Source organism: Amblyomma maculatum, unplaced genomic scaffold, assembly GCF_055883805.1.
Source record: "Amblyomma maculatum isolate TAMU_Amacu unplaced genomic scaffold, ASM5588380v1 scaffold_18, whole genome shotgun sequence".
NCBI lineage: Eukaryota > Metazoa > Arthropoda > Arachnida > Ixodida > Ixodidae > Amblyomma > Amblyomma maculatum.
Genome location: NW_028146743.1, coordinates 5,356,042 through 5,374,919, shown reverse-complemented (window position 1 = coordinate 5,374,919; position 18,878 = coordinate 5,356,042). Strand labels below are relative to the sequence as shown.

Sequence of the window (18,878 nt, the reverse complement as noted above, 5' to 3'; positions counted from 1 at the left end):
GGGACCAGCGCGCCGTTTAATATATCGAATGCTGCTTTTAGAGGAGTTCGATAAATGTGCTCGGTAGTGCCACACTTTTGCACAGGATTTTCTCTCACTACTCGATATACCCAGAATCGACTCTGCGCTATTCAGATTATAAAGTCGATTTAGCTTAGTTGACCTAACACAGAGTATTTTTGCTAGCACATTATGTTTCAAAATACTTTGCTTTTCGAGGTCAGGTTTCAGGCCAAGATTGGCGAAGTCAACGATTGGTGACATTAGTGGGGGCACAATATAATATTTTGGGACTACTTTGCACAGCTTAAAAGGGCAGTGATATGATAATGGTGTGGTCTGGATTCATTGCGCACAGATGGGCGTTAATGGAGGCTATGATATGCAGTACACTATGTGAAATTGGCTGTTAAGTAGATACATATGGTGTTTGGCTGTGACAGTGGCGTGGTGCTCTCGTGCAGTGGGCAACAAAGCTGGTCACTTCGCGCCACCGTGGGACCGAAACCCAGTTGCGGCCGTATTTATCTTATTTTTGAAATGTGAAAGGGACCGCATAAATTAATAGACAACGGCTTTTTAGCTAAGTAGAATCCTTAGTGCTATTGCACTAAAATGCTTGTGTCAAATTGAAGTGGTGAGCAGCACCTGAAAGAGTTGAATGTAAGCAACAGTCTAACAGTCTTTTTTTTTTTTTTTTTTTGTGAATAGTAGTAAATGCTTGGGAAGTTGGCATTGTCACCCTTTCAAACTAAAGGTGTGTACCAGAGGAATGCTCCTCGGGTTTGCAAAATGGTTCGCATACATTTCAGGGTCCCTTCCTTGTCCATCCCAGTTTTGTGTTCCTGTGTATGGACAAGGCTGAGCCAACATTGTGAACTGAGGCTCCCTCTCAACCTTTGTGCTGTACTCTTTCATACTGTGCAGCCATCTTCTTCCTCTTGCTCTACTCTGTGTGGGCAGGGAAGCCTTTTGTTCCTTACGGGTGGCTATCATTCAGGGGGCTGCTGGCTGAGTCGTCCCCTGCAGCGCAAGCTGGTCTCTCTGGTCCACTGCCCCTTGTCGGAGGCCGAAGGACGGACACGGGCAGCCCGGGCGGCTCGCTCTCTGGGCGAGCGTTGTGCCCTTGAGCTCCTCCTCCAGCACCACCAGCACCAGGCGGGGGGCGGGGTGGGGGGTGGCCAGCAGCTGAGTGCTGCCCTCTGGGCTGCCGTGCGGGCCCGCGGCTGTCAGTTCCTGGGACCCCACATGCAGGAGGAAGTGCTGAGGCTCGTCCTCCTCGCCCTCGAGGATGGCTCACCTTTGTCACGCAAGGTGCGACCTTGTTTTTCTTTCTTGTGGGCTCAACAGGAGCATAGAAGGCTGTTGACAGGAGAATGAGGCTGTTGGGATTGGCAGTCACTATCGAGTGAAGGTCCCTTTTAGCTGTACCTGTATTCTTAACTTGTGTTGCACCAGCCACGGCCACCACAACTTGGCAGAGTGCCAGCGGCCTGGTGTCCAGCAGGTTCGCTTTATCACGCTGCAAATGCGTGATAGCACCAGAAATCATTTGAAGAGAACGATGCTAAAAAGCTGGCATCATGATCGCGTCTGTCTGTGTGCTTTCGTTGATGGCTGGAAGGAAGCCTCTTGCAGAAAAAAAAAGATCTCTTTCTGGCGTAATGAACTCTTCCCTCAAGCTAACATCATTTTTTTCTTGAAAAGTGGTTTCATTATACGAGTAAATACAATAAATACAAATAAATGCAAGCAAATACAGTTTTATTCAGTGTTGATTGATGTGCTTGAAACGTACATAACATGGTATATCTGGGTTGCAAAGGATGCGGAAGAGTTGCACTTTCGGTAGCGGCCACAGAAGGGAATCAGGAAAAGTATAGATTGCATCACATTCGCCGCTACAAGTTTGTCCCACAAAGAGCATCTATCTGGCTGCATTAGATGAGTGCCATGCGAAGTTATTGTCTGTGTCATAAGGCAGTATTTTCATTTGTTCTGCCTTTTGTAAGTTAGGCATCACTAATGAGTCTCCATAAAAATTGCAAGGCTCTCTCAATGTTCTTATTTGTAACAGCTGTGATACATTGTTTCTTGAAGTTTCTCTGCTATTCATTGGTATTCTTTGTTTTGTGTTGTGTCCTCTTCTGAGTTGTCCTTTTTTGCACTGTCTTTGTTCCAAGTATGAATCACCAACTAGCCTATAGCCATGCTTTATTGCAGTGGTATTGCCTGCTGCAAATGCAGCGGCAAACGGTGGCAGGAGCGCGCAGCAATCGGTGAACACGCGCGGTCGCCATCACGGAGGAAGAGGGGGGAGGGGGGGAGCCCTACGGAGCTGGTTACGAGGACAACACCGACAGCAACAGCGAACGCAGGAACGAGTGCCAAAAAGCTGCGCTCTAAAATGGAACGAAAACTATGATCTCCTAGCAGGGACCCTTATATGATGTTATCCCAACCGCGGCATACAGTGCATGAATACCTGAGTAAGCCTGAGTATGTGTCTCTTCAAAAATTTTATTTATAAGATGATCACCTACACTGCCAGTTTACTCTAACATATTTTCTGCTTTTTCTGTGGTCTCTAATGCTAACCAGCATCAATCACTGAAAGTGAATAAACTCCAGCAAATTCTGGACTCCATTCTTTGCAAGTCATTGTGTGCTGACTTTGTCCGATGGAAGTGAGTGCTTAGTTAAAGGGGTTGTCCTGCATTCCACAGTCCTGCATTCCACAGTCTTTGGTAGCATTGAACTGCTCCTCGCGGAGGGAAAAAACAGAGAATTAGGGAACCTAGAGTGAATTATTTTTCTACGCATTCTATTTGTAAGCAAATCTCGACGTGCATTTGCGAGCTTATCAAGATGATGCGCTACGGCAGTACCAGGCGGCTTCATTTTTGCTGCCTTTGCCTCCTCATTGCAGTGTAAAATATGATTGCAAGTGCACGCTGAAGGACTCGAAAGTACAGGTTTCAGTATGGTACATTCTGATTTGCGTTGTTTCCTCAAGCCATCCGAGATGGGAATAAGTTGCCGAATAATGTTGGTACTGGCAATTGTTTAGGTGCTTGTTTAGAAGGCTTGTCTAATCTGTAATGGGAATAAGGGAATTGCTTTGAAATTGTTTTTGTTTTGCTTTTTGTGTGGGTGATTTATCTTTTTGCACTCTATTTTTCTTTGATGTAGGTGTTTTGCAACCAAGAATTTGTTTGCCTTTTCTGCAGTAGCCTGAGTGTACACATATTTGCCTTTTTATTATGCATGTAACTTTTCCCTGTGCTGAAAAAGTCTCCAGCATGAGGCTAGTAGCATGTAGTAAATAAGTAAAATAAATTACTAAAAGAGGAGGGAAAATACAGTACCCTCCTGGGCTTCTATACTGACTGTTCAAAAATGGCTGTTTATGGAAAAAGAAGATGAGAAAGGGGGAAATAAGACTTCCACAGTGTGCATCCATCTACACTGCTGAATGTTTTGACATCTCTTTTGCTGAACAGCAAAGAATGAAAGACATGACAAGCAGTATTATTTATACAGACTAAGCTTAGTCACGGTACTTCACTCAAGAAATGCAGTTGCACCGTTTCTTGGAGACTTCATACACAATATAATGACACTTACCGTATTTACTTGCATAATGCTCACACTCGCGTAATGCTCGCACCCCCAACATTGGGTGTCAAAAATTGGAATTTTTTTTCCTTGCATAATCGTCGCACCACCAATATTACCACCGCAAGAGTCATCTGCTAGTAGTAACAAGTGCCATCTTTGGAGCGCTACTGAACCTAGTTGGCTTCGTTGTGTGCACGTGCTACCAGGCGGCGATAGCATGCTCATCGTTTTCTTTTTTTTCTTACCTTCATGATGCTCGTAGTCGTTGCCGTTTTGAGAGGTGTCTCTGTGTTTCGTCATTGTTTCTTCGTTCCGTCTGTGTTCCTTGCTTTGTTCCGCCGTGTACCGTGTTCTTGGTGCCGCATCACGATGGGGCGGTAGGCAAGTTATACAGCTGCTTTTAAGCTGAAAGCTTTCGAGTGCGCGCTACAGCATAGCAACCGCGCTGCCAGCAGGCACTTCGGCGTCAACGAGTTCTGCATAGTATGCTCTGGAGACGGCTATCGACACGGACTCGGGTCAAGTCTCTGATCAAGAGTAGAACTGTATGGACTGCTGTGAGCATTATACCACGAAACGTGAGGAGTGATGAGGCTGCATGTGGCAGATAAAGTGCTTTAGCAATTTGTGCTTTTGGCGACCCTGTACTTTTATAACAAGAGTAAGTTCTGCTTGAAAGTAATGCTTTGGCTATATTTGCAATAGCTGACCTAAGGATCCCAATTCACACCAGTTTTAATTTGCGTTTTGTGCTCCAAAACATTTGCTCGAAAATTTTCCTCACATAATTATTGCACCCCCCCAACTTAGCATCAATTTTCCGCGAAAAAAAATGCGAGCAGTATGCGAGTAAATACGTTACATCAGATCAAGGACAGATCATCGAATTCTGTTAAGTCCCAAGCCATTTTGGAATCAGAGTTAATGAGAGCAGACATGCACGCTGCTCATGCTCATGGCAAGAAATTAAACATAAACATACCATTTTAAGGTTGCATGAAGTTTGTGCAAGTGATTTGATGGAAAAAACGCATAACTTCATAGTTATGCGTTTTTATAACTTCATATAAGTTATGTTATAACTTCATAGTTATCACATTTATATCAACTGCAACATCTTCAAAATCAGGCCATACGTATAATAACCTACAGTTCATACCGCAGCGAAGCGCTATCACTTCTTCACGACCACAGCATTTTACCGATCGCTTCACTGATTACCTCTAGTCTCGCAATCCTACTTTATAAAGCTGTGCACAACACCATACCCTCAACTGTAATCAACAGGAAGGCCCTCACCAATAATAATCAAACAAGATTTGCTAAGGACAACAGTTTTCTATTAATAACCGTTCGAACAAACTACGGCAAGCACACGGCTCTTTTTGCTTCTTTACAAATTTGGAATAACCTCCCTTCTCATGTCAAGCAATCCCCATCTCTGTCCGGTTTTAAACAACAACTGTTATCCGTATTATCACAATAATGTCACATAACTTTCAAACAAGTTTTTTCTTTATATACATACCGCTTTGTTCACATTCAATTCATGAGTGTTTTCATATGCCCATTGGGAAGATGTATCACTCTGTATATAATTTTCAAATACTTTTTTTTAACAATACCGGCCGCGCATGAAATTTTCGAGCTTGTATTGAATTCCTACTTTTTATGTTTTTACCATATTGTGTTCGCCGGTTTTGCCTCTTTTGACTGCTTTTCCTGTACCAATAATATTTTTCATAAGTTTATACATCCATCCATAGGAGGTCCCGATACAGCCTTGAGCTCTGGGACCTCCTTCTGTATTATTTATGTAATACCTGTTTTCATGAATAAACAAACTTTCTTCTTCTTCTTCTTCAGTAACAAAACAGGAAAAGTGTTATGTGACACATGTGAATATGGGCTAGCAGTCAACACATTTTAGTTTTGTGCGGGCGACTCAAAAGTGGAAGAAAGAAACATTTTACGCTGTATTACACTGAGCATATTCCTTTCCACCTAGCATTGATTTTAAGTGAAAGTGCTGTTATTGATACATACTGTAATCTAAGGTGTTTATAAGCAAATGTTCTGACAAATGTCCTGAATAGAATATAGATTGGAAATAACCACAATTTGTAAATGCAGCAGACTCTTAACCTTGTGTTTGTCACATTAGCTATTTGTTGCTTGTGCACCATACAGCCCAATACAACAACAGCGCTTTTCTGCTACAAATATTAAATGTCTGTTACACAAGTTTTCCTGTTGTAGCGGCCATTGATGTTGGCACTCGCGCGAACACTCGCATTGCATGCATGTACATAAGATCACGTACCTGCCCACGAAAGGAGCAGGTTTTGTCCAAATAGAAAGCACGGAAGACCGATGAGGCTTCGTTTTTCTATTACATTACATTGAGCATTTTTTTCTGCTTTGCATGTTTTGAGGCACATGCACTGTACTGTCACCATAAGCAGAAAAAAAGAAGTGAACACGAGCTGGTTTACATGTGCCTCTGTCACAATTTGGCCTTAAAGCTGCGCCCCCAGACTGTACCGTGCTTTTGGGAGGAGCTTATCCAAGGATACTGGCGACAGGTGGAACCTTGCTTGGGTGCACTTAGTTTATTGGTTTCGCCACTCTGCTTCCTAATGAAAAGCTGGCAAGCCAACCATACATTTCTTCAATGGTAAACTCTGAGTTGTCTATGTTCTTTTTTCTCATTGCATTGGCACCGATTCAGCTGCGTTAATGTCACGTGGTGGGAGTGTCTTGTCTGTTTTGTGTGTTGAAGAAAAAAAAAAAGCGTAAAGACAACACACTACTTGCACACAGTTAGTGCCAACCTGCAGCTTTTCGCAAGCCTCAAAGGGTGCACCATTTCTTTCCCAGGTGCTGGTGCTGTTTGTGGTTCAGCGCCTGGCACCTCATTTCCCCCAGGCCTCCAAGACAAGCATTGGACATGTGGTGCAACTGTTGTACAGGGCGTCATGCTTCAAGGTAGTCCACCCAATATTTTATTCAGTACTCCTTTGAGGATATGAAGGACTTTCAGAGGGGTGGTGTATAGGCACGGGCAGTAGGTGATGCAGTCAACTCTCGATAATTCAGACCTAAAGAGGACCTAAATTTTTAATGCACATTGTGTTTTTAATAGGCATGTCCAAAGCTAAGCCCAAATAAACCGGATGTTCAACTTAAGTTTGAATTAAGGAGGGATCTATATGTTCAATGGAAAATAATAAGTATCATATAGGCAGGTGTCAGATTTGTTAGCATGGTCGTGTGTGGACTCGCCTGGACTCTTGCATGTACACCTAATGCATTCTAGAATGGGTGTAGCTACAGTTGAGTGTGCTTCATTCGCAGCTGCTTTCTCCTTTGTATGCAGTAAAACATTGAGAATTGAGTTTGTGACTCCTTGAAGTTTCTAATGATCAGTAGAAGTTATGTTATTGCATAGTTCCTAGCGCAGAAAATCTGCTAAGCTATTTCAACAGGCAGCATGTGGCATTGACGTCAAACAATGAAATTGAGTGGAATGTTCTGTGGAACACATTGAGCCCCCCAGGCCCCCCTGTCCCCGCTATGGCACACCTTGTAGCCGATGTTGGTTTATGGTGTTAAACCCCATATATATCATGTTATACCGCACTATTTTTGTTTTATTGGTAAAGTCACTGTTTTAATGCTCTTTATCTTGGTACATAATAGTTGTCACTGCACTTGGCCATCCATATCTGACGCAGAAATCAAAAGATAATGGCAGTAAGTCTGAGCAATACTTGTGGCAGTAGGTCTGAGCAATACTTCACTAGCTAAGCCATAGAGAACCAGCTATCTAGTGAGACTGTGGAGCTGGGCATTTGTATGCTATCTTTGGTATATTTATCTTGAGGAACCATAAAGAAGCCAAGGCTTCGGATTATCAGGAAGTGGGATCCAGGTGCTACGATGGTGGGCATAGCATCCTGTGTGTGCACAATCATTTGAGGTATCTGAGTACCTGAACCCTTGTGCAGTGTACGGTGCACTGGTATTGGGAGAGGTGCACCTTGAGGTTTGTGCACGAACAGCGCGTGAGAGTTGCTTCTTTTCTTTTTTTTTTTGCCAATTAGGGGGCTAATGTAGCAAAGACGTGTTCCCTGTTGGTTGTGCCGAACCACTTCCACCAAAGGTGTAAAAAGCTTCCCATTTGTGCACTGTCTTAACGGTAAGGAGCTTAGCAGTACTACAGCAGGTTCACTGCAAATCTCGTGTCATTTGAAGAGAGGTTGATGCTTTTGTTCCTTTTGGTGCTGAGCGAGTATGTCCACTGCAGGTGTCCAAGCGGGAGGGCGACTCGTCCCTGATGCAGCTCAAGGAAGAGTTCTGTACCTACGAGGCCCTCCGCAGGGAGCATGATGCCCAGATTGTGCAGATTGCCAGTGAGGCGGGCTTGCGCATTGCACCTGAGCAGTGGTCGTCCTTGCTGTACGGGGACGCTGCCCACCGGTCACACATGCAGTCCCTGGTGGACAAGTTGCAGAGCCCCCAGTCCTTCTCGCAGAGTGTCCATGAGCTGTCGCTGGCGCTGCAGCGAACAGGTGACCCCGCAGGGCTGGCTTCCCTCCGGCCACACTTTGACCTCCTCGCCCACTGGGAGCCAGGTGGGTGCAGGGCTCACTTTTCATTTCGAGAAAATGGCACACTGTGAAGCAGGCAAACAGAACAACATACATAGTGTAGTGCCCAGTTTTCTCAAAATGTTCAACCAACTCGCCCCCATCGCTGCTTTGCTTCAGCGGAGTGCCCAGGGGCAGTACCGAACCGAGTTCATGTGTTGTTGCTCTTGAGTGGCATGAACGAGTCCAGTCTCGGTGGTTTGAGGCTTTTGTGAGGTAGGTGCATGATGCTAAAGAATTTTATGGTGCAAAGCTTAATTGTCATCATTGCAATAGTGAAAAAGCATTTGTGCAACTGAGTGTCACCTCAAAGAGGTGGCAGGCGTGCACAATCACATGACCACCCCATGTACAGGACTGTCCAAAATATGTGTGAACACGGCTCGGCGTGGCCCTACTCCGTGGAGTGTCGGGGCATCCGGCACGGCCGCGCATCCAAGCAAAGTGACACAGGTGCACAGGGGTCTTGAGGCCATGCTTCGTGTCGTCTGCTACAGTGCAGAAGCGCACTTCTTTACTGAGAAGTGCGCCTAACTGTGTACTGGCAGCGGCCAAACGTACCGAGATGATGTCACGCTTTACACTGCAGCGTGTTGTTCAGTTGTATGGAAGGTTGTCAGCTGGTGAACCCTCCTAGCTTGGGCATGGCAATGTCTTATCCACTGGCGAGGCTGATATGCTCCTGCAAATGAGTGTCAAGTTAAGAGGCTGGTCTGTCCTAGCGAGTGATTCTCGGATGAGTTGTGAGAGCTCTATTCATATACAATCTTTATGTTTGTCGTCTGACAAACAACACGCTAACAGTTTTGAAAGAACCGGTGTCATTTTTTTTTTATTATACTACCTCAGTGGTAAAAACTGTAGCTATGCTAGCACGGTGGCTTCCACTCTGTAGCAGACGACACAAAGCACCGCCTCTAGGCCCCTGTGTGCCTACATCACTTTACTTTGATGCGCGGCTGCGGCGACGCTCTCGCAAGCGCAACCTTGCCGAACCGTGTTCACACATATTTTGGACGGCCCTGTGCATAACCTGTGCCTTGCACGCCGCACTAGTTTTCCTAAAAAAAAAAAAAAAAAAAAAAGAGTTAAGCTTCTGGAAGAGGCATGTTTGTGCTTGTAGTCATCTTTCATTCATGCAACCAAGTGTGGAGAGATGCAGGGGACCCTGCAACTTTGTCTGCAACCTTTATTGGTTGCAAGCTGGTGCTGATTTTCTGGTTATATTAGAGAGGCTTGGGGTGTTATGGGGAAATGCCAGATCAAGAACGCAGTACTAAATGTCACTGAAAAGAGGCCCTGTTGCAGATGGCATTGGCAAACTGTCATGATGTCACTGTTAATTCCATTTTGCAGATGCATCTGCCAACTGCTACTGGTTTCACGCTTGGGGATCAGTTGCAACATAATGAGAACCAGCCTACACATTTGGATGGAGGGCTTCCTTTGAGGGGCATTCGTTGTTGCTTTCTTGACTTGCATCCCAATATAGGCGTGGTATAAGGTAGCTTTCGGCTAGCAGCAGGCAGCACACGCCCCATGACTGTGCCTGTTCCTGGCGGGAAGTATAGTGATCCATAAATAAAAATGATTATCATATTTATTTCAGTGTGAACCAACACCCCTTGTCGTTGAGAATGTAATTTCCTTTTTTTTGTTTCAAATCATTCAATTTTCTCCATGCTTTCCTCAGTTTTACATCATTGTTGTCGCCATCCATAGTGCTTTAAGTTGTGCCTGTGTCGAGATGACATCCCATGGGAAGCTACAAGAGGACGAAGCTGGGGGGAGGGGGGGGGGGATATCGATAGCACGTCCTCACCATGAAATTTTTGTCATTTTATAGAGCAGCTGGCCAGCAGAGAAGTAAGATAAGCCTTTGTTCGAGACTTGGCGTTCCCAAACATCTATGCTGCGAGGAACATTAACAGCCTCCAATATGTACCAAAAGATTCCCTCCTTCCCCCCCATCTATTACAATCAAGCAACATTGCTTGTACATAGACCTATAGAGCAGTGTGGTTTTTCCTCTCAGTTCACTTGTGTAAGTATTCGTTTGTTTTCTTGCCTTTGGCAGTCGGCTTGGTATCAAATGCTCACCTCTCACTCATGATCAGACCTCTAGGTTCATAGGAAGAATGCAGAAAACTATGTTCACAAGTCTAACATTGTATCTCATTTGCACGTCAGGGCGTTTACAGTTAAACCTGGTTACGGTAGAATCTCGATGATAACAAATTCCAAGGGAGCACGCAAAATATTCGTATCATCTTGAATTCGTATGATCCAAAACAAGTCAACTTCCACATGGGAATGAATTGAAAATGAACCAAACTTTATTATGGCGAACTACTTGCGGCCGAAAAAGTCCGCAATGATCGTCTGCACTTTTTTGCTGTTGATGTCGCGGACAAGCTCTGCCTAAAAGGCATAAAACCGTGCCGCGGTTTCGTCGCTCACGCTGCCGGCACTTACGGTGCGGCGCAGAACGTCCAAAGCGTGAAGAGTATCTGCCGTTGATGGCGGCTGATCACACTCGTCGCTGTCAGGCTCATTTTCGCAATCATTCGCTTCGTTGACCAAGTCTTCAATAGACCTCAGCCCACAGGTCGCGACGTTGTCGTCTGCGGTAACGAAGTCTTGAGCCGAAGCTTCAGTTTCCAGATTGTCCCAGCCATCAATCGTGAGGTCTTCATCTGGCTCTTGACAATCTCCTACTGAATCCGCATCAAGTTCGATGGCAAATCCGCACTTTCTAAAACAGTTTGAGATTGTGTCTGAAGTTACACTATCCCACGACATGGCTAGAAAGTGGAAAGCATCTAAGAGATTGATCCGCAAGTTTGCTTCTTTTCGGTCAATTTTCGCCAGCAGAAACCTCACTAGAAGTCCTTTGAAATGATGTTTCACATTTCTAATTATCCCAGCGTCCAGTGGCTGAAGATGGTTGGTAGTGTTCGCCGGCAGGAACCTGATTTTCACGTTATTAAATGTCATTTCCTTTGGGTGGGCAGAGCACTGGTCCACGAAAAGCAAAATTTTCCGGTTTCTTGACGCCATTTTCCGATCAAGGCTTGTCAAGAACTTGCGGAAAAAATCTTCAGTCATCCACACCTTTCGGTTACCTTTGTAAAAGACAGGCAAACGCTCCGCCGATCGGAAACATCTCAGTTTCTTTGACTTACCGATGACGGTAAGCTGGAGTTTCTCGGATCCATCCGAGTTGCGGCAAAAGAGTACTGTTACTCTCTCCTTGCTTTTCTGGCCGCCCTGGCATGCCTAGCCTTTTACGCACAAACTTCTTTCCGGTTGAAGGTTTAAAAAGAGACCCGCCTCGTCGGCATTAAATATGTCGCGTGGCGCGTACTCTGAAATCAGCGCCGACAGCGTGTTCAGCCACTCATCTACAGCTGACTGATCCACTTTCTTGCCTTCACCTGAGACAACCCGGTAGACAAGTCCGTGCCGCTCCTTAAAGCGGTGCAGCCATCCCCCAGACACTTGGAAATTTTCAATTCCAAGTGGAAGCGTGCAGTGTCGGCTTTTTCACGTAGCACCTTGCCGTCCACATTGACGCCGGCCGCTGTCACTTCGCGAAAACAAGTCAGCAGAACCTCTTCCAGCTTGACATGGGTCGCTGTTTTAGCCTGCTTCACGTTTGCACCGAAGTGCTGCACATTCTTCAAGATGGTATCTCGCTGCCCAACAATGGTGCAGAGCGTCGACGGTGCCAACCCCAACCCTAGCTCTTTTGCTAAGTCGACACGCTTCTTCTTAGGGTTTTCGTCAACCCTTTTCAGCACTTCAAGCTTTTCCTTAAAAGAAAGGGCTTTACGCTTCCGCGACATTTCGGCAGCAGCGAACGCTTGCGTCTAAGGTTTGGGCACTTCACGTCACAGCGAACGACAGAAAGAAGCGGCGAACGGAGAACTACCAAGGTGAACTACTGCAGGGGCAGCCAGCGTCACAGGCCTCCTGGGAACAGCCGGCGAGACAGCTTTTCGATAGACCAATGAGCTGCCAGCGAATGAGTGACGTACACGACTGGGCACGTGCCTCGCCTTGGCCGTCCTTGTCTAGTGCTCGTCGGTTTGCTACGAAAGGGAGGTGGGGGTAGGGTGGCTGGTGGGGTGAGGGGGGTTGGAGAGGAGAGGCAGTGGCCGCGATGGGTACCCTCTCCCCCTGTGAGCTCTTGCGCTGAGCTGCTCGGTGGCTTTGTGCGTTTGTACAACGTTCGTACGTATCATTCGCGGCGGGGGGGGGGGGGAGAGAGGAGTTAGCGGTGGCCGCGTCGGTTATGTTACCCTGTTGAGGCCAGCCACGCCGGCCCGCTCGCATGCGCGACTGGTTTGCACGTTCGTATCAACTGCGCCGGGTTCAGAAATTCTTCGTATCACCCCGAATCTTAACGTATTCTATACAATGTAGTCCGTTCAGAGCATTCTTAAAATTCGTATCATCCCGAAATTCATACCAGCCGTAATCGTATCATTGAGATTCTACTGTATAACGAAATTGTAAAATGTCCGCAATTTTTCGTTACATCCAGGTTTCCATTACATGCACTTTTTGCGTGAAGACGCAAAAGGACAACGTAGAACGGAAACCAGATTAAGAATTGATGTAAGGGAAAGCCCCTTGAAAGTCTTTACAGTAAATCAGAATTACTCGAAGTTATAGAAGAGGGGAAATGCTTTGCGATTGCACGAATAGCGCGGTGTGACTGTTCGCGTGCGTGCGCTTGCACACACTGCAATGCGTTGGCGAAAACACTCCGTCGATAGTTCTGTGAGCTCCAGCGCCCAACGTAACTGGTGGCGGCCAGCGCGCCTCAACGGGCCCGGCGTAGAGATGGCTCCTGTTCCATTCGAGCATCGCCGCCGACCGCGTCGACCCACAATGTATCGCGCAGAGAAAGATGGCGGACGGCCGCATAAACAATGTGAGTGGCGCGAGCTGCACAAACATTGAGCTCGCTTCGGACAGCTTGGTGGAGAGGTTTATCTAAGCCAGTGGCTGACTTCTTGCGCCGGGAATTTCCGCCTGGGCGGCAGCTGTGTGCACCTTGAACCACACGTCAGCGTCTCGTGAGTACGCCTTGGAACATGTAAACTGACAACCCCCACCTGCAGCGTGCCTTCGATGAGTCGGACTATACATCCGAGTCCGACAGCACGTGGGGAAGAAAGGAATGATATCTCTGCAGGCAAGCATGTGGAACTGCAGGTAGCCGCTGAAGCTGAGGCGAAAGGTACCGGTCCGTCTGTGTTTACCTTGTTTTGGTTGTGGCACTTCCTTTTGGAATGCCTAGTGCGCAGCGAATACAGCGTTCATGATTTGGTGCGAGAGGGTGCGGTCACGGGATACCGAGCAGCAGTGCGCGGTGCGTCGGCAATGAGAGCGGGCACGTGAAGAAGCAGTGAGCGGTGCGTCAGTACGGAGAGTGGATGCTTAAAAAGTGTGTGCGAACGTGCGTGTGCGAAACGAAAAAGTATATTTGTAATCGAGTGGTTAATTGTTGATATAGCCATTGTACTTTTTCGTATTTTATTTATGTGTCGTCTTTTCTTCCACATCATTATTTCGTTCTATTGCTAACACTAGTGTGTACAAAGCGAAGCTACTCGACTTCAGAGACCAGCAGCGCGAATAGAGCATGTGTGAACAGATAAGGCGGAGCTGCGGTCTCTTGGCAGGTGAGCTGTTCATTGCTGCTGTTTTCGGTTTCATTTGTATGCTTTGTGAGGAGCCAAAGAAAATTTTTCAGAAGAAGAGAACGAACAACCACGAGCTCTCAAGAGAAAGAAGAGCCGCTCGTGGCTCTTTCTCTGCTGGGAAATTCTCTTTTCCTCGGGAGAAAAATGGTGCTTTGAAACTGCGCCTGCATACATGCAAGCATCTCTCAAATTCTTTGCTTGAGTATGCTGCAAAAACGCTTATATAGCTGCGCTGAAATTTCGCATTAGGGAAATTCATTAAAGTCCTTAGAATTTTTTGAATAACTGTCAATTGTTACTGCCTTCGACTCCGGATAGGTTGAACTATTGCTTATATCGAACAGTCTCATCTTCTTAAAATTCCCATGTAAAAGTATTGTAGTGATACCGAACACATTTATCGCGCACTTTGCATTCAGGTACGAATGGAAGAGATGGTCGCTTTCACACTGCAGCTTAAGTTGCCGCTTTTATGTTAGTATTGTGAGCCATCCCATTGCCTTTTGCCAGCATTGCCCTGCAGGTTGTCCCTCCTATAACCAACCACTGACATGACTTCCAGAGTAAGGAGGTATCCAGTCACATTAAGTGCATCATGATGGAATTTTCGCAAGCGCCTTTGTCGCACAAAGCATGATCGCGTCTGCTGCTGGCAAACATGTTGGCGTGCTGTGCCGTTGCATTCTGCCGTCATGCGTCTTTTCGTGCGCGTTATTGATGTTTTCTTGCAAAAGGCAGCAAGCATCATATTGCTTTGATGGTTGGCTGCTAGTTTTTTCTGTGACCTTTGAAGCGAAAGCTTCACTACGCCATGTAAAGCTAAGGTCGCCTTGCGTGGCACATGCCGCTACGTCGGATGCGCCGTAACCATGGCAACGAGCTGTGCCCTTAGAAGCTGTTCCATCACTGGGCTCCAGATGTGCGTGTCAGCGCGGAGAGGAGAAGGGTTGCTTCCGCATTGTGCACGTGCGCACCGCCATGGAAAGCGGCAGTAGGTGAACGCCGGACTTTTCGTGTTTGCTGAGGATCCGTGGATTTAGAACGCAACACCATCATCTTGTTCATTCAGAATTGACATGGTACTTGCACATCAAATTAATATAGAATTGCGCAGAAGTGTATACCCTACTAATCCAGTATAAATTATATGCAGGATTTCGCATACTACTTTTTTGCACAGGAAGGACCTGCATGAAACTTCGTGGAGCTGTTATCCTGCTGTTGAATACAGTAAACTCTGGTCAATTTGACCTTCAAGGGACTAGAAAAAATGTCAGATTAACTGAAAGCTCGAATTGCTGAATAGTCCTGACAAAAAGCGTTTGCATCACAGTAATTTTGTCTCATTAACATCTGTATGATGAAAGTGTGCATTATGTAAGAATGACGTATTATGTAAGAATGGCGCACTCTGTCGGGAAGGCCTTTTTTACACGAGGGAACGTCCCTCTTCACAAAGTGGCCCCGTCGTGTTTTCAGGATGCTTCACTGCACAACCCACGCAGCCAAGTATTACAGTGAAGCGCGCGGTGCGGGGAAACTGTGGTGAATTCGAATATTTTTGAACGTTGTGAAATTTAGAATATCGATTTTTCGAACATGAATTGAATTACATACAAGGATATTCAATTCATATTGAAATTTAAAATATTCACACGCCTCTTGTGAAAACGAAATTTGCTGTACATTTGCTTTGTGGAAAAGTGCTTTTTGTTTAAACTACATGTCTTGATATTTGAAGGTACATATTCGAAGATATTGTTTCATTCAATGTGCTCTCAGTTTTTACTATAGCCATTGACTGATAATTTTGGGCTTAGTGGGGCTCAGAAAATCTAATTAAAGGGTCAGAAAAATCTGCGAACTACAAAAAAAAAAAAAAAAAAAAACGAGAAGAAAGAGATCTTGCTGTGAAAAATTGCCCTCAAAACTTGCGAACTTTGTTACTTCCCACATTCGGCTTGCAAGTGATAATCGATTGTAGATGAGCCAGATGTCATGCCGCGAATTTACCGCATGCATGCTCACACCATGTCTAGTGAGAAGGGTGCTGTGTGGCTACGACGACAGTCGCGAAATGCGAGAATATAAACTCACCGGAAGAAGTGTGTAGGGGTGACCACCAAGCAGGTTATAAATAGAACTGCATTTCTATTTATAACATCCATGTCAAGCACCTCAGATCGACCTTCCCATTTGCCTCGCCCTATAAGTGGCATTGTGCACAGTCTAACCCCCACAGGGTAATGCCCATGGTTGCCCTTTTTTTCATTGCGTTGCAAGATGCCCTCAGTTGCAATGAAGAGTGCTCCATTAACTTAACTGACAACAGGGGGAAACATGTAGCTGAACCTGTCCTGGTCAGTCCATCTGATATACTTTGTTTACACTCGGGATGATGCCTTTCAAGGCAGTGAAGAGCAAATTGGTTGTGACAGCGAAGCCTGTTTGCGCCTATGTTTGGTTGAGAAATCGTACTCTAGGTCAAAACAACAATTCCCACAGTACTAGGGCTGTCTATGTCAGTCTGAAAAATTGAACTTTTGGACTCTAAGAAATTCGAAATATTGGTTTTACTATATACATGTTCCTGTGCGATGCATTATTGTTCGTTAGTTAAGTCTGAAATATTGTGCAAGTGTAAATTATTGCAATCCAAAAAATTGCTCTGCTGCTGTATTCATATGCACTTAACACCTCAAGTTTTACTATTTGGACACCTCTAGTTTTGAGCTTTTCATTCGGTGCAGCCACTTGTGGACTTGGTTGCCCCTTAACTTTCATGTTCATGGCGATTTTACAAAACTACTCAACGGCCCAAATGTCACTATATCTTTGCACGGAGTGCGAATTTCCGTCTGATTTTGGCACCTGCAACATTTGGACCCGCCCTGTCGAGTACATGCCGCCATATCTTGTAGCTACAGCGAAATGTGTTTGTAAAGAGCAAGTAAAGATGGACGTCACAGCGTTTTATGGCGGGACGAATCAGCAGCTCTTGTTTTTGCATGCCTCTTTCTAAATCGATGCCTAATAATACTATTTATTGTAATGAATGTGTCAGTAAGGAAATTGAGATGTTGCATGCCAGATTTCATTATCTTAGACTAAGAAAAAGTGCTTCAATGGACTGTGAGTTTCGCGTCCACAAATGTGGACACGGCGTCCTAACGCCGAAATTGTATGTGTCCGCAGCGCTTCATTATTTTGTGTGAGAGCAGTACGTAGTACGCTGATTTGCGTGCAGGTGTCACAGCCTCGAAGGCGCAAGGTGTTCTCAGAGGGAAACATTTATTCATGCTTTATAATTAGTTAGAAAAAGTTAAAAAATGCACAAAGTGTTTCAATGTTTTCATTCTTGTAGTAGCTTTGAGGCGCGATATCTACATATGTAGACGTGAACAAAATATAAAAATTTTAATATTTTATATTTGAAATTTGCCTGGCCTCCTGATCATGCATGTTGAAAAAAAATATTTTAGAGCGCAGCTGTTTGGCGCCTGTTCCTTGGTTTCGCGGCGGCGGCGTCGGCATCGTAACCAGCTCCGCCCCCCTTTCATACCCCCAGTTCGAGCCGGCGCTATGGCATCCGGAGCCTCACAGGAAAAGGGGAGGGGGGTACACTCGGCGGCAAACAATGGGGGCAGGAGCGCGCGCAGCAATCGAACACGAGAAAAAGAGGGGGGGGGGGGGGGATTGCTGGAGGCAGCGCTAGCAGCGACTGACTGATGCCGCTGCTGCCGCTAAAGAGTCCAAGACAACGTGACTGCGTAGAACACCGTCGCTGCCATGCAGAAAGAGGAGGAGGGGGTGCCCCCTCTTCTTGCGTGGCGACAAGGGTGCTCTCCGGTTATCGAAACGCCAGCTCGCTCTCAGCGGATCATGGTGCATCCCGTTCTCACTCGCTTCACTCTCTAGCGGCGTCACTGCGGCATCAGTCAGTCGCTGCTATCTGTTCGTCGCGCAACGTTCCTATGGGCCCACGCGCTGCTTCCCGCAACCTTCTGATAACTCAATTGCTTTCTTCTTTTCTTCGACTGCAAAGCTTCTTTTATGATAGCCAAGAAATGTTAGTGGAGTGTTTCTTGATGGAATACGTGTGAAAAATTTTAAAAAGTTGCCTGTAATTGTACATACGTGTCTTGGTCGAAATCTTTGCCTCAATCTATCGAAAAAGTGGAGCAGCTGACGAGCTGCGCTCAAATTTCGCATTAGGAAGTAACGTAATCGTGGGCAATTTTTTTTCTTCGCATATCTGAGAAAAACTGGGAGGAATTGGAGTGTCGAGGGTTAGTTAAATAATTGAAATATTTATTCAATGAGTTTTGGCCAAGTTCTAGCTCTATGGTGATATCCTGTTCTAGCATGGCAGGAACATGATTTCGAGGGCGTTTTTTTTTTTTTCCTTTCAGAAAATTTATTTGGTGCCTGAAGGGGATATATTGGGTAACCCACTCCTCTATCATGGCAGCGGGCGAATGATGATGCTGCACGCACCTGATGCGGGTTTTATATTTTCCAGGGGTCTCTGCAGCGGGATTTCCGTGTTGTGTGCTTCTCTCTTTGTCTGCGTCTTTCCGCTGGTTTTAATCCTTACAAATATGTACCAACTGGCCCAGCTCTCCACTCTATTGGACTGTGCACTCGGTTGCAGCATAGCGGCAAGTAATTGTCAGACATAGCAAGGCATGTACCTCATTGCTTTAACAGGTGGCCAAGTGTCATTGCCAGTCATGCTAAAGCGGGTGGGAAATTGTTGCCAGAGTCGGGGTTTTGTAACTGCTAGGGCCTGAGATCTGAACTTGCAGCTTTGTATCAATGAGCCTCCATAGCTGGTCATGAGGGATTCTGAGAATTGGGGAGGGGTTCTGAGCCTCATGTCTTGTCC

General features: G+C 45.8%; 1 protein-coding gene across 2 annotated transcripts in view; it reads left to right on the top strand.

The window, feature by feature from the left end:
- roq (RING finger and CCCH-type zinc finger domain-containing protein roquin) overlaps positions 1 to 18,878 on the top strand; it is a 163,309-nt gene that overhangs the window by 19,052 nt on the left and 125,379 nt on the right. For both annotated transcript variants that reach the window (XR_014702778.1, XM_084586315.1), the window contains exons 3-5: positions 1,001 to 1,314; positions 6,502 to 6,609; positions 7,931 to 8,258. Coding sequence is in view for 1 of the 2 variants with exons in the window: in XM_084586315.1 (XP_084442441.1) it covers positions 1,001 to 1,314; positions 6,502 to 6,609; positions 7,931 to 8,258 (750 nt within the window). In the remaining variant the exon portion in view is untranslated. The remainder of the gene's footprint in view (positions 1 to 1,000; positions 1,315 to 6,501; positions 6,610 to 7,930; positions 8,259 to 18,878) is intronic.